This window comes from Uloborus diversus, chromosome 1 (genome assembly GCF_026930045.1).
Source record: "Uloborus diversus isolate 005 chromosome 1, Udiv.v.3.1, whole genome shotgun sequence".
NCBI lineage: Eukaryota > Metazoa > Arthropoda > Arachnida > Araneae > Uloboridae > Uloborus > Uloborus diversus.
In genome coordinates, this window is record NC_072731.1 from 133756848 (window position 1) to 133778583 (window position 21736).

A 21736-nucleotide genomic window follows, 5' to 3' on the forward strand; every position below is an offset into this window, starting at 1 on the left:
CAGAGGTCAGGAAAACTAAGATAGGCACTGTAAGCCTTGGCTTCCATGAGCTCTCGTGCCACTGGGTTTGGTTTAATGTACAAATTTCTGCATCATGATGCAATGCCAATCCTGATTCTTCATGATATTGAAATGGTAATCCTAATAAAAAACAAAATTAATGATTGATTTTTTTTTTTTTTTTTTGTATTATTCACTGCATTAAAATCAGAGTAAATTTGAAAAAAATGAAATAAGGCAACATAAAATCAACTAGCAAATCCATAGTGTAATTAACTTTAAAACATCCAAGGAGATAAGTAACATTGTAATCTCTAAAACAAACCCTTTACAAAAATTATGATCCTAAAATTCAAGCCTCTTCAGACACAATAGAGTAAACCGAAAAATACAAAATCCTACTCCGCACTAAGCCTTTGTGCAGAAAATTTGTTTCTCCCTAACAATAATTAACTATGCTAAGTTTTATGACTCTGAGTTAAAGTCGTCTGCTCTAGCAAAATACTTAAGAGTTTTTTAGAAAAAAAAATTGAAGAGAATATTCAGTATTTATCTTAAATTCCGCAGAACGTTTAGTTTATTTTGTAACTTCCTAACACAAACTACTACGTAACATTTCATGCCTGTGAGTTAATTACGGCTGCTCTGCTGTCAAAAGCATTGTCAAATTAGTTTTGCAGGCATCAAATTTAGTATGGGGCCAGAAGAAAAGGGACAAGTTTATTTTTGCTATTTCAAAGTCATGCAGCAATATGCCTGCTTTTCAGTTCAAAAACAATCATTTTGCAATTTTTTCCTCCATGAATAGAAATCTAATATACTACATGCAGTTCTGCTCTCTTACATATTTATCAGAGAGTTTTTTTAACCATCTAAATACTTTGGTTTCTAATTGACCTTTTTCTTACATGCAATTAGATTACAATTAAACATTGTAGATTTTTAATCTCCACCCTCTACAAGGAGGTTAACCTAGAAGCATGACATTTTGCATAATAATTTGTGTTCGTTACAAAATTTGCTGACTGAGGCCCTGCAGAATTTAAAATATTTTGAAAATATTTTCTTAAATGATTTCCAAAGATCTCTAAAATTCCAATCTCTTGCCAGAGCGAAAGACATTAACTCAGAGTTATGAAACTAACTTTTTGTTATTAGTATTAGGCAGTCACAAATTTTCTGCATTAAGACTAAGTGCTCCGCAGAATTTCGATTTTTTTTTCGACCCACCCTAATACACAAGTGTAAAATTCTACATTACCTATTTTGAGCATATTCATTATATTTGAGACAGTAAAAAGCAATGGGATTCAAGTGAACGCTTTCAAGTTTTGAGTAAAGCATGTTTAACATTCCGGTCCTAGGTAGGCCTTCATTGAATAATTTTTTTAAATCATGCTGCTTAGCAGTCCCTCCAAGGGCTACTAGTACTATCTCTTGCCCCAAAACAGAGGAGAGGTTCACCTACCATCTGTAATGGTAATCTCTGAATTTTCAATCTCGGCATTTACATTCCTTTGCTGTTTCTGCCTCATTTCACTTTGATTTGTTTTAAATGTTCATTTTCAAGAAATGAGCCAATCCTTTTTATTCAGAAAAAAGCACGCATCTTTAATTTCATTTGAATTGGCTCCACTTTTTGTTTTTCAAATAGCACATTAGTATATTTTTTACCCATGGATGTCAGAAATGAACATTGTTACACCCTGGTTGGAGTTGGACTCATTTGCCCATTTAAAAAAGTGTCTCCTCCCCCACCCCCCTTTTCTTTTGAAGTAGAAGTCAACTAGTAGTAGTTTGGTGTGGGTCTCTAATTTTCCTGGGAGAAGGGTTGACTTAGTACATATGATGACTGATAATGTCCTTGTATATATATATATATATATTTTTTTTTTTTCAATTTAGATTACATGCAGAAGAAGATGAGGAACTAGCAAGTTATTTTTCGTCCAGGCATTCCCAATCCCAATCTCAATGTAATTTACTTGATCAAGAAGACAATCGACGAGTGACGAAGCACTCTGGTGTGAATGACCCTAGCCAGAGAGCATTACCACACGCTCAGGGACACTATCAAGTCTTTCATTCTGAGAAACCTTTCCAAGACATTGCATCTCCAGGACATTTAGAATCTCTAAGTGAAAATAATGAATTCACTGGAGAGAAATGGGCTGAACCCCGTGAACAACCTCCAAAGACAAATTTACAAAGGTCGCCATCTTCCTATGAAATTCATCAGTTATCTCCTAGCAAACAGAATGTTGTTTCTGGTAGAGGGTACTCCTGTCAAAGAAGCCAATCAGATTTGCATTTGTCGCAGGATAAAAAATTAACAAATAAGCAAAATAATGATTGTGATAGTAATCTTTACCAAGTGCAGTCTGTTTCACATGAACATTATTCCCCTCGAACTTTCACTCGAGAACCACGCAGAAATCGGAACTCTTTTCATGAGTCTTCGCATTCTTTTGCTGATAACTCAGGCACTAGTACTGCATCTTCAAGAAGATACAGTACAGACTGTGGAAAGTGGACTCCTTCTGACATTGAAAATCAAAATAAATCTCTATCAGGTAGCCTTACGTGGAAAAAGCCAAAAGATTTGTTTTCACAGTCTGAATGGAATAAAGAGAATGTTGATTCAGAAAATGGGATATACCAGGTTTCAGATGAACAAAAAGGAGAAAATCAGGGAGGAGTTATGAGTTTTGCTAATTTGTCAAAGCAAAAGAATAATTCTGGTTCAGCCATAAATATTGTTTACATGCACCAAGACCACGAAAGTGATCTAGGAACTTATAAAAAGCCTACTAGACCTGGTTACTTACATATCAATAAGTCTCATCCATCTATGGATGGAAATAGTCCTACATCTAGCCATGCTAATTCTTCAGACTGGATAAAATGCAATGACAATAAGAACCAGTCTGTTACAGATTCCTCTGTAGCTGCTCAAATGCATGATATCCGATTAAAGTTAGAAGAAAAAAGAAAGAGAATTGAACATGAAAAAGCTCTGCTTGAAAAATTATCTAAAAAGCAAAGAGAAAAAATGGGTAAAGCAGCTTTTATGCAAGCTGTTAAAGGTGGAAGCTCTAGTGCACTAAACAGGGATGATTTTTACAGCAAAAATCGCCAATTTTCTGTCGAAGATCTTTCTGATGAATTGGATACAGTTCGAAGAAAGTGGCTGGAAAGGAAAAATGCTGAAGATTTTGAAAATGAAATACCATCTGATGATATTCAAATGTCAATTGAACAGCTAAATTCTAGCTTATCAGACTTACAGTTTGATATTTCCCGATTAACGGAACAGCAAGAGATGATACAAAAACTTCTAAAAAACAATACTCCTCCTCAAAATGATATTCAGTCACATTTTCCTCATGACCAAAATATTAACTCCCAGAACAAAATTCCAAGCAAATGGGCTGAACCAGTAAACTCATTTCAGAATAATTCTCCCATGTATTCTCAAAATGTGATGCCCGAAATTGCTCCTCACATTGGAAGTCGTGGACATTGGGGTCAACCAGTTATTCCTTTTGGAGGTTTCCCTCAGCAGCAGCAGCAACAACCTCAACATCAAAATATTCCAATGTGGCAACAATCATCACATTCTGTTAGATCCTCCTCTGTAGATCCACAAATGATGTATGGACAACCTATGAATATGTCATCTCAAATGTATGACAATGTTCCATTTAATCAGGGCTTTTCGCTTCATCCACAGAATATGCCATCTTCCAACTATAATAATTATTACCCATCAAGTTCTTACTATTCAAATGAGCCTCAAACAAACAATATCCATGCTCAAGGACAATATCCTTATTCTAATTTTCAACAAACAAACTATCCAGTTATGCAAAATACTTTTACTAGAAGTATGAGTCAAGGCTTAAATCGTTCTGACTCGAGAGGCTTTCATTTGCATCGCAATCCTTCTGAACCTTATCTTGCTGATGTGCCTGATAATTATCCTCGCACAATTACCCACAGTCCCTCTGCTAACCAATTTGATATTTATCCTTCAAATTCTGCATCTGACATAATGAATCACAGGAACAATGCTTTAGAAGTTTCAACTGATGAATTTGGGCGTCATGTTCGTAATTCAGAATTACAGCATTCCCCACCTAATAGGCCTGTTCTTGGTAAAACTTTTAGGGTAAATAAATCTAAAGTAGCTTCACCAACTTCCCCCAATTATAAACAAAATCCTTCTTTTGGTCAGTCTCTACCTGAAGAACAGCCTGAAATGCAAGAACAAACAGAGTCAAAAACTAATACTGAGAATGAAAATCAGCCAAAAGATAAAGGATTTTACATTTCTTTTGAAGAAGAACCCCGTAAACCCAAGCCAAAATTAAAGCCAAAGCATCTCAAAGCTCGTAATCAACAAAAGAAAATAGATAATGAGTCCCGTAAAGCAGAATCTTGTAATGAACAATCTCACTCTAATCCAAACACAGAAACCTGTTTCAGGAAACGGTGGGATAAAAATAGTTCTGAAGATAATACTGGCGAACTGGAAAATGCTAAACAAGATGAATGTGCATCTGAAACCTCTGAACAGAGCAGTGAAACATCACATTCTTGCCCTCCGCCAAATTCTAGTGTTGGCTTTGTCGTGGGTCCTGGACCTGTTGAAAATGATCCTGTGAGTAACAGCCTTTTTGTTCTGTAAATTAGACAATTATACAAAAATAGATTTTAATACATCTCTAATCAGGGTGCATACATTCAGGAAAATACAGAATACTTGGAATATTAATATTTTTTAAACAAATTTAAAGTCCCAGAAGTTTCTGTCGATGCTTTATTTTTTGCCCAACATAGGATGCAGCAGACAATAGAAAAATATATTTAATTTTGTGAAGGAGAATTTTAATCTGCAAAGATTTTCTGATGGAATTGGAACAAAATCAGAATTTTTTTCACTTAATTTTTATTTATTGTTGCCCTCAAAGCAACAATAGAATATTTTACTGTTATTCCTGGGATGAGATGTCTTACTGTTACTCTGAACTGGAGATATACAGTGCTGTCATTGGCGCACACAAAGGGAGAGTCCGAACCCAACTCATAACCCTTGAATTTTTTGATTGATTATAATCCTATGTATGTCATACGTAAAATAGTTCCATGCAATGGTAACAATAACTTTAGACTTAGTAAAGGAAAAATTTTAATTTATTTTCTCTTTCTTCCCCTCTGAAATTGAACCATATGTGAGCATAAATTGTTCTATAAAGATGATTTTGCCTCACTGTTTTTATTTTCAGTTATGAGAAAAGTAAATGCATTCATTCTTGTACTCTTTAATGTTTTTTATTCCCGACAATTTGCAAGATCAAATAAGAATATCTTTGGATGCGTGTTGGAGTATGAGACTTTTGAACCTTTGTTCCTGGATTCCCCCCCCCCCCCCAGGCTTCTTTGAAAAATTCCTGTTTGCTGTGTAATCCGCTGAGTGCTGTAGTTGGAAAAAATATTTGGGTGGACTCGTCAAAAGAACAAGTGGTTTGAAACAATTTATCTTTGGGTGTAAGATTGGTTAAAGAAGGAAAATTTATTTTCTCAATTGGAAACATTTCACTTTAGCTCTAGCTCCAGAAACAGATTTTTCGGTATCACTTTAGTAGCAATTCACAAACTCCATCTGCATTATTTTTCTCTTTATATTAAAAAAGGTAAGGTCTAAATATGTACATATTTAGAAGAATGCATTTTTCTATTAATTTAACCCTATATTTGGCAGTTTTTTCTCTGTAAGTACTATGTAAAAATTATCATTTGACTTAAGATTGGTTAAAAAAGAGTAATTCATTTGAGACTATTGGAAAGATCTAACATTTCAGTAGCAGAATTTTCTGTATCACTGTATAGCAGCAATTCACTAGCCAAATTTATCTGCAACTCTCAGCAATGTGGAGGCTAGCTTACTCACTTTTAAAAGTACAAACGGCGCAAAGTGGATGGGGCATTGTGAAATAGTTTGTTTCAATTACTTACTCAATCACTTATTACAAATCACTTGCGTTTTTATTAATGAATTAAATTATTTGCATTCTTTCAATTAGTAATTCACTTATTTATTCATTCATTCACTTATTTTCTTATTCATTCATTCTTTTACTCGCTCATTTTTTTCCTTCATATATTAATTAATTTATTGATTTAATTATTCGTTTATTGCTTCATTATCTTTTCCTTTAAACATTCAACCTTTTATTTACTGATTCTTTTGATTAAAAATATGTTTTATTATTGAACAGAAAATATTTCATTAGAAAAGTATTTTACTTTTCACTTTGCCCCATGAAAAAACAAGTGAAATTTTTTTACTTCTTTTTTTTGAAGACTCAAATTTACTGCCAAAAGTAAAAAGTACGGTTTCCACACAAATTTTATCATAAAATACAATGTTCTTTCTTAATGTACTGTAATTTTCAAAACAAATTTCCGATTTGTTCATTATGAAAAAAAATTTAGTCATTTTAACCATTTCACTTTGCCCCACATTCCCCTACTAATGTTTTAAAATTGAAGCATCAGTAAATTCAAGCTACTGTGAGAAGACAGAAACAGAATAGAGCAGAAATCAACATAAAGTTGAACAACTTACATGCAGTTTAACCTTTCTTTTACTATTATTATACTTAAATATCGATTATCTTTGGAATAGGGTGTCACAGTAACTGGGTATACTCGAATTTCGCAGATAATCTACAAAATAGGTAAAAGACGTTGTAAGTGTATGCAATAACTTCGAAAAAAAAATCAATAACACTTACCTACATTTAAAGTTTAGCTGAAAGTATTAACTGTGTGTAAAAAATATATGCAAAAGCTAAAAAAGGATTGCTCGTTATTGCAAATGGATTACACATATACACGAGCAAATTGTACAAATAGACTAACTGAAACAGATCCAGCTAGGTTACACCAAAAACATATAGGGGAGGATAATTTTTCCAAACAAAACTTGTCTAGTCATTTGTTTAACCCTGCAGATATAAAAATTAGGTTTCAGCTAGTAGTGTAGATTTAAAAATCAGTAAGTAGTGCAGATATAACTAGTATGTTGTGGCCATCATGAAACTTTCTTCTATATCTTTCTTATGAACTCTGATCCCTCCCCATGCTTGACAAGGAAGCAATATTTCCAACAAAAACAAAATTACACACTCAAAAACTTGATGACCACCCCAATGTCCAAGTTATTGCAAAAGCAAAGCAAAGAGCGAAAATTGAATGTTATTTTAAAAGCCTTGCATAAATTAATTACAAATATTTTATTTGTTAACAAACATAAGATGTCAATAGTTAAAATTTTTAAATCATTGAGATAATATTTCTGATCATTTCCCAACAATTAAAATCACACAAAATATGCAGACGACAGTCTATTACGATTTATCTTTCTTATTGCTGCATTAATAAAGTTTTATTCCCACAAAAAAAAAAAAAAAAAGCCCCTCTTGGAGCGATTGGCCCCAAAATTGAACCAACACCTGTTTACACATGGGTTCACATTTCTTCCAAATCTCATCCAGAACGTAGCATCACTTCTTGAGATATGGCGCTCGCAATGAAATAGAACCAACGTTCAATTGCGCCACTCCCTTTTCAGCTATTGGCTCCAAAATAGAATCAGCTCTCATACCCGCTAAGGAGTACTTGTCGATAAATTTTTGTTTGCTTCTGTTCATTATTTCTTGAGATATAGCAGTCACAATTGACGACAAAAAACATTCTATATCTCATCCCCCGTTTGAGCTATTGACACCAAAATTGAATCAGCACCTATACATTTAAGGGGCAACATACAGACCAAATTTTGTTTGATTCCGCTAGTTACTTTTTGGGGAATAGCAGGCATTTAACTCAAGAAACGTCCCATTGCTCCACCCTCCTTGGAGGAATTCACGCCAAAAACCCATGGGCACAAGTTCACATAGGGGCAAATATTTGTATCAAATTTTGTTTGATTTCATGCGGTAGTTTTTGCTTAAACATCCAATACTTTCTTCTATATATTAGATATAGAAGAAAGTAAAAAAAAGGAGTTGCAGTGACTTAGAAAGGTTTGATATTAGTGCAAGAAAAGGGGAAGAAACAAAAAGGAATGTCTTAAAATATTTTTTCACTTATTAAGTTAGAATGGGTATATTTATCTAGATTCAGTTGATCATCATTATTTATTTATTTATTTTTTTTTGAAAAAGTGAAAGGCTGCAGATGGTTTGCCATTTATCTGAAGCTATATCTGCTTGAACCTCACTCCCTCTGAAAGAGAAGTGCCTCCTATACAAATTTTCAAATAATGAATCACTCCCAATTATGCAGTTGGTTTTTTACTTGTAAACGTTTTAGGAAATAGACATATTGATTGTTTTATCATCAAAATCTTGAATTGGAAATTTGTATTTTAGGACAAAGAGCTTGAAATGACTAGAAGAAAAGAAATGATAATGATGATGTCCTTACGTAGAAGAGCGGAGCAGGAAAAGAAAAAGAATGAACAACAGCAAGAATATTTAAAAAAGAGAGATGAGGAAAGGTATTGTTGAGTCTTGAAACATTGAAAATATTTGAATTTGTTAAATTATTTGAGGTAGCTTTAAAAGCTGGCAAGCACACTCAGTTTAAAATGTTTTGTTAAGAGGGGTTTTGCTCACTTTCCTATCTGAACTGTTTTGACCATATGTAACCTTCTAGGGTGATTTTAGGCAGTGCTATAGTTGCAACTTTCGAGCACTTGAAACCCTGAAAGGGACAATTGTCTGGATTTTGACTTTTTCTATATACAGTAAAACCCCTTCTAATGGACACCCGTCTTGTGCAGACAATTTTTAATTCCTCCATTCCAAGGCAAATGACATTATTAAACCCCTATCCTCTCTATTGCAAACAAAAAAAGTTGTCCCGTTAGTATCTGCATTAGAGGACTTTTACTGTAAATGAATGCATTCATAAGAGTTCAGTTGTATGTTGTATGTATAAAAATATATGATAATATTTTTTATTTTCAATAATATAATTTTAACAAAATGTAGGTTAAAACGAGAACAGCAAGAGAAGAAGAAAGAGGAAGAGAAACTAAGAAGGCAATTAATTTTGGAACAATATCGTCAACGAAAAGCTCAAGAAGAGGAAGATGCTACTTCAGGAGGCCATACGCGGGGCAGAGAAGAAAGAACTGCTGCTAGTAGGGGTGCCACAATGACAAGGTCTAAGTCAAGGTAAGGGCCGATTTCTATTAGTGTATATTTAGGCAAGAGCTCAGTCAGCTGCCTAATCTTCACATTTAAAATATAGTTAGTCTACCCACAGATGATATGGAATTGGCAAACATCCAGTTAAGACAAGTCTATCTGAATAAGGGGTAAAAGTAAAAATTTGATGTGCATACTCCATTAATTTCAATGTCACACTGCTTAATTTAGAGGCTAACACTCATCTGCAACAGCTGGCATACCTGAAAACTAATAAAGAGGTTCATTTCTACCTCTAAACCCAATGTTTGCCTTTCCATCTCGTCGGTCATTAGACTAATTTTGTAGCTTTTTTTCACATTTAAATGCATAAGCAAATCCACTCACAGTGAATGTGTACTCTACATGTTCAGTTTCTTTTATAAAAACACTTTTGAAACATATTTTCTTTCCTTGTTTTCACCTCCACATCTCTACATTGTATAAAAGGAAGTCTCCAAAGAGCATCTGTGTGTTTGAACGCCCAAAACTCTAGAACTACCTGGCTGATTTCACTGAAAATTTCTGTTTCTTTTAGCTCCAGAAAGGTTTAGAGACCAGTTTGAAAAATGTTGGATGAGTGTTTTTTTTTTTTTTTTTTTTTTTTTAAATTTATGACTCATTTTTTGCCTTTATTTTTCCTAAATTTGCTTACAAATTTTATCTTTTATGTTCAGTTTCTTCATTTTAACAGAAATGATTTATATTTTAATGATCGCTGTCACTGTTTTGAACTTCAAAGTGCTCATGTTTCTTCATAGATAAAATTTTTAATGTTAATTGAGATATTAGTGAATATTCTATTGGAAATATTTCAATGATCACCCTCCACTCTAACTCAATATTAGTAGCACTGTAGAAAAGTGATTCAAATTCATTTTTAGAAAACACTTGAAGCTATATAGTGGTCTCTTCTTTTCACTATTATGTACAAATTTTTGTTGGAATTTCAAAAGAAATGCCTGTTTGTATAACAGGGTTCGTACGGGTCATGGAAATCCCGGAAAGTCATGGGAAAAAATAAGCAAATTTCAGACCTGAAAAAGTCATGGAAAATTAAAATTTCCCTTCAAAGTCATGGAAATTTATTTGAAGTTATGGAAAAATGTCCTGGGCAAAAATAAAGTAACAGTTAGCTAAAAGAGCATTAAAAATCTTGAGTGATGTAACAGTGCATAAAAGCTATTAAAACTGAAAAATTGAATAATCTCAAAAACAAAACTGAAATTTGAAATCTCACAGCGTCAACTTCTGTAGCAGCCGCCCGTCTTATTTTACAACGTGATTTTACTGCTTGGACATCACTCATTTTGAATTTACCATTATTTTCAACACTTCTTTTATTTTATATTCTGTAGTAGCGAACTTTTACATTCTACATTTTGCCACGCTTACTCAAAAGCAATTCAATTGCATCTGAGTTTGTTTCCAGCTCTCTTAAAAATTTTATTATTAAATTTACCAGAGTTTATATCTTAGTTTGTTGAAGGTTTTAGAAAACAAAAATCTTTAGTCAGATGATAGAATAGAGAATGCGAGGAATTCTATTCTCTAAAACAGCAGTGCCCAACATATGGCCCACAAAATTAATCCATGTGACCCACTGCTACATTCAATATCAGGAGTCAAGAACTATGTTCTGGAATTACTGAACCTATATATATATGCACTTGAAAATGTGCAAATTAGTGAACAAATACATTTGAATTAGAAGATTTATTCACTACTAATTTTTTTTTTTTTTTTAACTTTAAAGAACCAAAATACTGTCAAGTTATTAGGATGATTAAAGGAACTGTTGACACTAAAAGGCATTTTTTGAAGCAACTTTATTGAAACTTAGTAATGACTCATCCAACCTTTGTCCTATTCATTATCATTCTGCCTGTTTATAGAAAAATTATTAAACATTTAAGCATCATTCCATTCCATTCACTGTATTTTCACTTTACTTAGATTTATATAATGAAGACAAAGAAGAATAGTTTAGTTTCTTAGGTGAACACTGTTTTTTTTTTTTTTAATCACAAGTAAGTGCTTCAATGAGGTAGTGGCATTCATGTAGAAGTTTTGCTAATGCTCATTTCCAAAAATTGACTGGTTTGATATAAAATCGTACTGTTTTTTTTATGCAACAAGGTCGTGAAAATTTTTATGAGGAAAAGGAATGGAAAAATCGTGGAATTTTTCTATCCAAATAGAGTATGAACTCTGGTATAATTTTACAAGTAGCAAGCGTTTCAAATCATAAAAACCCATGCTCTTGAATGAAATCTCTCTTTTAAAAAATATCATGAATGCAATTAAAAAATCAAAGTAAAACTTATTTTAAGATGATTTTTTGCTTGTCCTAATAATATTTCCCAAGACTAGATATATATTAAGTGTGAAACAATTTTATTGCCAATATTCATTATAAATTTTGAATTACTGATTCTGTAATTCTCACTGAAGGTCAGCATCAGTCACACGACCTAGGCAGAGGAGTGGGCAGTCCAACAGTCGAAGCCAGACCCTATCATCTCCCTCTTCTTTGGATTCTCCTGTTAATAGGGGTTCGCAGTTTAATTTATCTGGTAAGATATAGCAATTTTTCTTTCCTATTATGTTCAATCAAGTAACTCATGCATTCAGTAATCTTTTCATTATACATGTATATGTCAAGGAGGATAGAAGAAAGGGGAGGGAGACTACGAAAGCTGCAAACTTGCGGCACGCACTTGACGCCACGGACAGAGGCGGGTAAGGGGAGGGGAAAAGCATTGGTATCCAATGTGGAACACTAGGGAAAACGTTTATAAAGAGGAAGAAATGTGTCGCACTTTCATAATTTTTATTTTCAGAGCGCAAAATATGCTTTACTTATCACATACAACAATGTAAAAACTATATTTAAGGTGGGCAAGGGTTCTTATTTTTATTTGTTTTTGTTGCTAGTGAATGCATTTTTGGAATGTAGAGTCATTTCTCCTCATTACCACTGATTTCAGAAGCTTAAATGCACTTAATGAAAAAGTATGTCTAATAAATGTTTAGTAAGAATTAGGCAGAATCTTTAAATAGTGTATAAACATGTAACATATAAATTATACTTTAAAATGATGATTCATTTGATCTTAAATTTTGAACATTGTTTGAAAGAACTACAGAATGCACAAAATACAGAAAATATTTTTATTATGCACAATAAATTTTGATATATTGAAAGTAAAACAAATGTAGAACAAAAACTTTGATTTCTCAAAAAATACTCTTAAAAAAAGACAAGAATTTAAATAATTTTTCTATTGCATTTCCTTCGTAAAGAGCTCCCTTCAAAAAGTTTTGTTAAAAAAAATCTGCCTATTAGTTCACGATTTATATGTTGCTCAAGCTATTTGCGTAAATGAGAAATTGTTACGATATATGTTCTCTTTATTTCTGGGATTTTAAAGTTTGACTTTTAAGCTGTAATATATTCGAATGTAATGAATCATTGTGTATCATAATATTAAGTAGCAACTTTATTAAGTTTATCTGTATTCAAAAAACCAGGATTTGTAAATCACAATTAAAAGCCAAAGTTTAAAATTCCGGAAATAAAGCGCAAATGTATTGCGTAAAACATCACACCACTGCAAATGGATTTGAACATTGAGCCATATGCCTTTTTTGATAGGATTGGTTGTTCTGTCAGCAAAAGGTTATTTTTGCTAGAAAAAGTAGCAAAAACCTACAAAAACTAAAAAATTGCCAGTTATAAAAAATTTCAAAAGAACAATATAATTTTGTATGTAATTTAATTGAAACTTGAATCAAATTAGACAATTGAGACTTAACTAGGTTTTTCATTAATATAAGTTTATATTTAAAGCAATTTAAAGTAATGTTAGGGGAAATAGGTACTGTTTTAAAACTTGACTATCATAAAGCAATGTTAAAAATAGTCCTGCTTTACAAAATTCAATTGAATTTAAATGTGCTTGAACTATTTCATGAGTAATTTTCAATAACAAATATATTATTTAGTATTATTAGAGTTATACATTTTTTCATATTTATGTTTCACACTTGATACAATCATGGTTTACTTCTTTTTTTTTTTTTCTCTCATGGCATTGCGAAATTTGCACTACTTATCCGCCAAAAATGAACTAAAAGATAAGAATTTCTCATTTAATAGTTTGGGACAGTTTAATAGTTTAAACCAAAGTCAGTGAGTTATTTTATTATTATTTACTCTCTCCTTCCTTTCGTTCTGCATTCAAAGTATTAATTAGAAAAGCATTTTACTGAAACAGTACAAACTTAAGATGTGGATTACTGTTTCACTGATGTAATATAATATTTTAGGCATAAAACATGAAAATTATTAGAATACAGTTAATATTACTATAATATTAAACTAATAACATCCAATCCCCATAAATAAAGCACATCTGCAGGGCTCTCAAATGGTCCGCTTTTCCTGCCAAAGTCCGTTTTTTAGGGTAAAGTCCGCTTTAGACCACTTTTTAACATTTTGGTTTAATTAGTCCGCTTTTATGTTGTTTTTACTTAAAAATTAGATGTTAAAAGCTCTCACATTACTTTAAAAGATTCTCTGTGCTGATGTCTGTTGCGCCCAAACACGCAGTCACAGCGCATTTTTCTATTGCACCTGACTTTCCTGTATTATTTCTCGCTTCAAATTGATGTCAATACTCTTCTTTCATCAACCACTGCAGCATAGAAATCTAGCAAAGAGGTTCGAGAGAGGAGTTATGACGTCAGATCAAAGCAGATTACTACCGATATTGCTCCAGGGTTCGTACGCCCTTGAAAAACCTTGGAAAAGTGCTTGAAATAAAAATTTAATTTTGAAGTACTTGGGGGGGGGGGACCTTGACAGTTTTTAAACGTTGAAAAAAATGAGGAAGTTTTTTTGTGCTTGAAATCGGTCGTAAATAATTAAATTGTGCTCTTTTTTTTTTCAAGAATATTTCATCGTTGCAATTTTCTGAATGAGTGTTCGGTATGCAGCATTACGAAAAATTGCTTCCTGCGTTTGCGAGTTCAATCTTTTTGCATCTTGTAAATATTTTGATATTTTTGGTAATCTGAAGTTATTTTAGCATACGCCACCATAGATTAGGTAATTTTTTGTTTAATTTCTTTGAAATCTCCTTGGATGAAGGGCTCTTCTAATTTCCTGTGTAGTGAATCCATTAGCTGGAAATGCTTGTTCAAGGTGTGCTCCTCCTTAAAATGTGAGGCTTCGTAGATTCTTTCCGCTCGGTGAGTAAGGGTTGGATCCAATAAGGAACCTGGACCCACCAGCAGCTTGACTTAAATACCTGACAACTTGAGCAACCCATTAGTCACTTCAAATCCATCCACCAATGATGTCGGCCGCAGAGCTCGACGAAACGTATGGTGTTTCTTTGTCTTCATTTAGACCACAGCCAATAAGCCCGTAAATGTCCTCTCTTCGTATTGAAGCCGGCCGTGAAAACCTTAAGCAGTTTTTAGGTATGTACTGATTCATCGATCACTTAGCTGATTATTTATAATCAACCAGTTTTCACTGGTTAATTAGTAGAAAATTTATTTTTCAATTAAAATTACTCTATAAGATGGTCAGATACATGCTTGTTTGTCGCCACCTCCCCCCATACAAATGTTTGTGTAAATAATATAATTCAATGAAAAAAAGTTCAGTTCTACAGAAGGTGATAAAGGAAGTGTATCATTAAAAATCATTATGGTTAATTAACAAATTTCCGTCGCTTATTTAGCAGCAGGCAGCTAATTTGCCTTTTAATGCTTCCCTGGGTTTAACTATGAATGGTCCTCCCAAGGTCGTTCTTTTTATTCCTAACTGGTCCTCTTTCAGTGGCGTAGCTAGACCCGACTTTCGGGGGGGGGGGGGGGGTTACTTCTTTTATATATATATATATATATACATATATATATATATATATATATATATATATATATATATAAATTTTTAGTATTAAAAAATAAGAGGGAGGGGAATCTTACATACTTTGGAATGGGGTGCCCCAATTCAGATACTTGTGTCAAACAAAACAAAACCAAAAAGATTTTTTTTTTTTTTAATGTTATGGAAAATTCAACTTTTTTTTCTTTTCCCTCCATTTAATTTAAAGTGAAATTTTCTAGCAACGTCTTGTCAAAAGCAGTCTATCCAAATCAGTGGGAAATCAATTATCTGATGAGCGTGTTCTGTTCATTTCAGTGTGACTGCTTAATTTAGAGGCTAACACACATCTACAAAATCTCGCATCCCTGAAAGCTAATGGGTACTTCCATTTCCGCCTGTAAACTGGAGGTTTGACTTTCAATATCATCGGTGGTCAGACTATAAAGACTATTTTTACCAACTTGGTTTGCACTAAAAGTATGAAATAAAATAAAAAAAGACTTCTTGGATTATAACCCGCAAAAAATGAAAATGCTTTTCATATCGTTATATTTATATGTTGCTTTTTATGTATTTACATTTATACTAATTCTAAAGCAGTTAAGAAAATTTGAATAAAAAAAGTTAGGGAAGAAATATAGGCGGTAGAAAGTTATTTGCTCAAATGCATACCATCTGTTCTCCTCACAAGTCTTTATTTTTAATTTTATTAGCTGCTTTAGAATTTACATAAATATCTATTTCAGAAAGCAACAGCAATTTTCAAGTAGTATAAACAGAAGTCTTTTTTATTTTCTACTTTTTAATGCGAACCAAGCTAACAGAAATAATATAGATTCATTTTGTTTTTAAACATTTTATTCATGTAATGCTATGCAGTTTTTCTTTTGAATTAAGATAAAATTACCTTCAGAAGGATCCAATGGGACTAATGCTGCTTTGCAGACTGTACTTCGTTTTCTTCAGACGACGTTAACTTTCTCTTTTTAGAGCAATACTTTTCGTCATTTTATTTTTTTTCTTTGGGTTTAAAAAAGCTTGTTATCGGTTTGCTCGCTTCATTATGCAACAACTTTCACTTAGAATGTACTATTTTAAACAGACTGCACGTTTACAAAAGAATACACTGTAAATACTGGCTGAAAAATCAATGTGATTGCAATGGATACTCTGGTTAGCAAATGTCGTTTTGACTATGACGTATGACACAAACGAGACCAGACCAACAAAAACTCTATCGTCTCGAATTCTGGTTATGCTATCATTTTCGGATTCGAAGCCCAATGATCTTAAAGCAGCAAACAAAAACATTTTCTTCAACTCAGAAACAGAGCAATTGTCTTCAAGAGCTGAGGAGGCAGTGGAAAAGAGGGAGAAATGCGTTCCACGAATAGGCTTTCCAGGAAGATTAACCAAAGGACAGTCGTTTCGCGCACTTTCTTGGAAGAAGAGTAAAGTGGTGATATTCACAGGTTTGACATGCAAGATGAACATTTCAAGTTTATGGTTAAAGGTCATTCCAGTTAAAAGCCATTTCGCTCTGTTATCTGGATTAGTACTGTTCTTTGGTTGCTCTCTTTCTTAAAATTGTGACTCCTTAGAAACCCGAAATGATAGGAGTGAAAAGAAAGTATAAGTTTTTTTTTCAAGTGATGAAAAAAGGAAAATCGTAGAATACTGGCCAAGTTAGATTTGCAGCAATTGCTAACCTCAAGAGGATAAATAATGAATAAAAAAAAAAAAATTCCGGGACTAAAAAGCAATAAAAGACTTTTTCTTGAAAAAGATACGCTTAAAGTTTCTTTTACTGTCGAAATGATTTCTTAAACTCGCAATAAAGCACTTAATAATGTAATAATAGAATGAATACCTAACAAAACTAATAAAGAGGAATTTTAATCAAGAGCTCAATATTGTCTTTAGTATTGATTTCAAATTTTCACCATCAAATTTCAAATTTCCATAAAAAATTTCTTGCCCCCGTATCTCAAAACCTCTTTATCTCGATTTTTTCTTTAATGTGAAATTCGAAATATACAGATTCGACTGTATGCAATATTCCCACTGCGCGGCTCATAAAATTAAACATATTTAACAATTTGCAGAATGTATGACAAAGAAAGGCTGCATATACGTGGATTTAACAAATCAATCTCATTTCTAAAGTGAAGTGTCAACTTTCACTCAATTATCAAAAAAATGTCGCAGCAGAGAAAGGCGTCTTTATGCTTGAGGGTCACACATGGAGCAGATTTTCAATGGCATCGGGGGGGGGGGGAGCAAAGTGGATTTTTGACCTTTGTTAGTCAGAAAAAAATCGCTTGGAATTTTTCTTTTTCTTCTTTTTTTTTCTTTCTCTTCTCTCTTCTTTTTCTCTTTTTTTTTGAGACTAACGTTTCGGGGGGGGGGGGGGGGGGGTTTGTCCCCAACCCCCCCCCCTTAGCTACGCCCCTGTCCTCTTTGGTCCCCTTTTTGATTGAAAATGGTCCTCTTTTACCCTTTTCTATGGCTAAAGTGTGGTAGGAGCCCTTCGTCTAGTTTTACCACTTTATAGAATATGGGCAAAAGTATTTTTGCTAGAAGTTTTACCTTTTTTTTCCTAGCTTAGGCAAAACTGTGCCAAACCTAATTTTTAATATATATATATATATATATATATATATATATATATATATATATATATATATATTATTATTATTATTATTATTATTATTATTATTATTATTAAAAGAATTAGAGTTTTAAAAATGTTTACTACGTTATTTTGCAACATGTTGTATTGGAGATTTAAAATGATTGTTTTTATTACTAAATGCAAAATTTTGCAATTTATAAATAAATATAATTAATAATAATATTGATAGCTAAAATTATTTCTGTAGTTCTACAATTCAGAACTCAACACAACAACAGATGGATGCACCAATCCACCTCTAGTTTTGAAGGAAATTAAAGACTTTAAAAAATTGGAGTCAGTGGTAATAACAGCATCAGCACGTAACAAGCACTTTAGTGTCGGCGACAGCTTTCTGCAAACAAACCCTGCAATATAATGCACTATGTGCTCAGCAAATGTAGTCAAAGATCCAGGATCAAAGATGTAATCATGATAAGAAATAATGAATAGAAAATATTCACCACTAAACACAGCATTACACTACCATTTCTGAGCAAATACCAATGTTAAAGCCCTTTAAAGCCGAATGTTTTTGGTACTTTTTGCCGCACCAGTTAGAGCGGGTTATGGTTTTGGCTACACGTTTCCCCACGTTGGGTGTCTTCCCTTCCTTCTATCCTCCTTGGTATATATTACTGTTAAAGTGTATGATCCAGATTTTTCATAGAATAAATAGGTATTTAATGAAATAATTTGACAAGTGCATTGAATTATATAATAGATGGAAAAAATCATATTTTACCTAGTTTCTCTATGATTCAACTAATTGTAGACTTTTAAAGTAAAAACTAAATAATTTCAAAGTTATTTTATAAATTAATTGATTATTAGTGGCTAAAACCTCTCAAAAAATACGTTTTATCTTTTTGTGGATCATTAATTGATAAATAGTAAGGAAAAGCAAATGATATAATTTATTATTGCTAAAAAAAGTAACAAATACACTGTAGAAATTCCTGGTCTAAAAGCAAGTGTTCAAACGTGCACATGTACACATCATTGCAAAGCAGCTATAAGCAGTTCAAAACTGACTAATAGCAACTAGAACTACTTTAAAGAACGTTTGAGTGCTGTATTTCATACTTTAACGATCAAGTAATCATTATTCTATAAATACCTAGTTAAATTGCAGAATTTAAAACTTTTATATAATTTAACTGACTTGTCTAGTTGTTCTATGAAAAAACTCATTTTCCACTGTAACGGCTGGTACAATCAATAATTTACGGCACTCCTCGCTTCTCCATGTGGACACCAAGGTACTGCTGCACCCACTTGCTCCTCCTTGCATTTGCACAAATTGTAGTTTTTATTTTAAAAGTTCTTCAGAAAACTATGTAATAGTTAAAATAATAGTAAAAAACTATGTGCATGTGTTGAGTTGTTTTTCACTTGAAAAATACAATTAGACTATTTTTATTCTATCTGATCAGGTGGTTATCCAGATGAAGTATCATCAGAACATGGATATGCACCATCTCCCTGTCGAACCCGCAACTACCCTCACTCCTCACCTATTTCGCCTACTTCGTATCCTTCTTCCCCAGGACCCTTGCTCTCTGGCATACTTGGTGGAAACAGTTTTCGAAATCGAAGTACTCCAAGTGATGGACTTTCAGATAGTAGCTCAACTGTCTCTTCTGCCTGGGCGTCAGAGTATTCTGGGCCTAAATTGTTTGTGAAACCTTCAGCCAAATCAAATCGAAATATTGTTACAAATGCAGTCAATACTGTTTTAGCTGGTGCTGTCAATTCAGAAACGAAGAAGAAAGTAGTGGAGGTAAGAAAAAAGTTTTCTTGAGATGATTTGTTTTAAGAAAAGTTATATGAAAAGAATTTTAAAATCAAACATATCTGTTTAAGGAGACGACTCCTGATGACAAAACCATTTTTTAAAAATATTTCTAAGTACACAGTTTTTCACAACTTAAAAAAAATAAAGTTGTGATGGACCTATTCAATTTTTATTTTTTTTCTTCCTTAGGAAATAGAACGTTCAGAAGGAAAGCATTTTCTAATCCTTTTTCGGGATGCTGGTTGCCAATTTCGTGCTCTTTATTCCTATAATCCTGAAACAGAAGAAGTGATCAAGCTGTATGGAATTGGTCCTAGAGTAATTACTGAGAAAATGTTCGACAGATTTTACAAGTAATTTAGACTTATTTTTTTGCCACAGCTTTTAAGTTGAGAAATTCATAATCATGATATAATTTTAAGCAAAAATGTGTGTTGTAAATAATTAAAATCAAAGGGATTTCAAGAGTACAGCTGTCATTATTCAGGGTTTGTAAAACAATTTTTGAATAACAGAGGAATAAAAGTAGGAATTGTTTAAGGAAAAAAGTAGGAAACACAACAGTAGGATAGGTTCAAAATCAAAACAAAACATATTTAGATGCAATAAGGTATGAAAAGTACTTGATTTGCTGGAACATTTAAGTTGTGGAATTGCTTTGAATGTAATGCATTTGTGCTCTGTAGGATTTAATTCTACATTTACTCATGTGATATTTGCAACTCCTTTAGCAGTTGATTTGTACCGAGTACCGCACCCCTGGAAAGTCACGTATTTCGATCATTATTATGGAAAACCATGACTTTCAGGAAAAAATGTTCCAAAATCATAGAAACATGTTATTTTTAATGAGTATTAAGTACTAAAACATACATTTAGCTGTTTTTTATGTTTAAGTTCCTACTTTTACTTATATTAAATCCGATTGCAACTGCTTTTATAAAACTTTATTTTTAACTCTTCTTCCATTTTATACGGTGTTGAAAGGTTGCACACTTATCATTTTGCAACGCCCACTTGAAAATTTTAATCCATTTGCATCCAAGTTATTTCAAGCTAATACCACTCGTACAAATTGTCATTTTTTCATTAATTTTCACCAGTATTTATCCTAATTTTATGAAGATATTTTGAAATAAAATTGCTCAAAAAACTTAAGAATGTTCAGGCAATAGTATTTGAAAATCATAAGCTGCAATTATTGTTGTTTAGTAATAAAACTAGCACAGCTCGTTACATTTTGCTTTGAAAATTTTAGAAATATATATGCAAAGCGTTGCTCAAATGATTGCAATTCATTATTTTCTCAAAATACTAATTTAGACATTTTGGTCAAACATTTTGTGATCAAATATTTGGAAAAGTGCCACCTTTTGGGAAAAAAAATCTGTGCTCCACTTTCAATTCTTTTCAACTTACCAAAAAAATTGAAAAATGTATTTAAAAGCTGATTATATATGTTTTACTTAAATAGCATTTTTTTCTGTGTAAATCCAAGTAGTAGAGAAGCTCGGAACAGAAAAAGCTTGCTTATTTAGAACTCAAACATCACCCGAACTACACTTTGTATTTTGTTGAAATAACCCACTACAGGGACAGCTACAGAAGACAAGTTTTAGTCCTTGTCATAAAGGTTTCTTGATGAACAATACAAAGTTCTACTTAAAAATTCTTCTTCCCAATAATTTTTTTAGCAGTGTAACAAAACCTTATATGCTGCTAACCATGTAAGGTGCTCCATTTGTGAGAACACTATCTTATTTTGTTCACTACTTTCTTAAATTCAGTTAAATGTTAAATTATTTTAAAATGTTCCCTTTTGTAGTTGAAGCTAGTTAACACAAATCAAGAAGTTCTCCTACAATATCAAAATTATGATTCATGTTACAAACAAATATGCTTAGCTGTGCATACTCTGTAATGTCATAATTTTCATTCAAAGCAAAGAACATGCAGTATTGTAATCCAAACAATTCATGATGCCATATTTTGCTTTGTTACGCAATTGACTCCCAATAACTTGAAGCCTTATAACTCTAAAATTCCCCCTTTATCTCGAAGTTTGCATTCAGTCATTTTCTTTCGATCAGTTTGCT

At 32.5% G+C, this 21736-nt stretch overlaps 1 protein-coding gene across 1 annotated transcript in view; it reads left to right on the forward strand.

Annotated features, from left to right (window-relative positions):
• LOC129235161 (calmodulin-regulated spectrin-associated protein 1-like) overlaps positions 1 to 21736 on the forward strand; it is a 48940-nt gene that overhangs the window by 25494 nt on the left and 1710 nt on the right. The window contains exons 2-7 of the mRNA XM_054868853.1: positions 1906 to 4663; positions 8442 to 8569; positions 9066 to 9251; positions 11718 to 11839; positions 19279 to 19625; positions 19830 to 19993. Of these exons, the coding sequence (XP_054724828.1) occupies positions 1906 to 4663; positions 8442 to 8569; positions 9066 to 9251; positions 11718 to 11839; positions 19279 to 19625; positions 19830 to 19993 (3705 nt within the window). The remainder of the gene's footprint in view (positions 1 to 1905; positions 4664 to 8441; positions 8570 to 9065; positions 9252 to 11717; positions 11840 to 19278; positions 19626 to 19829; positions 19994 to 21736) is intronic.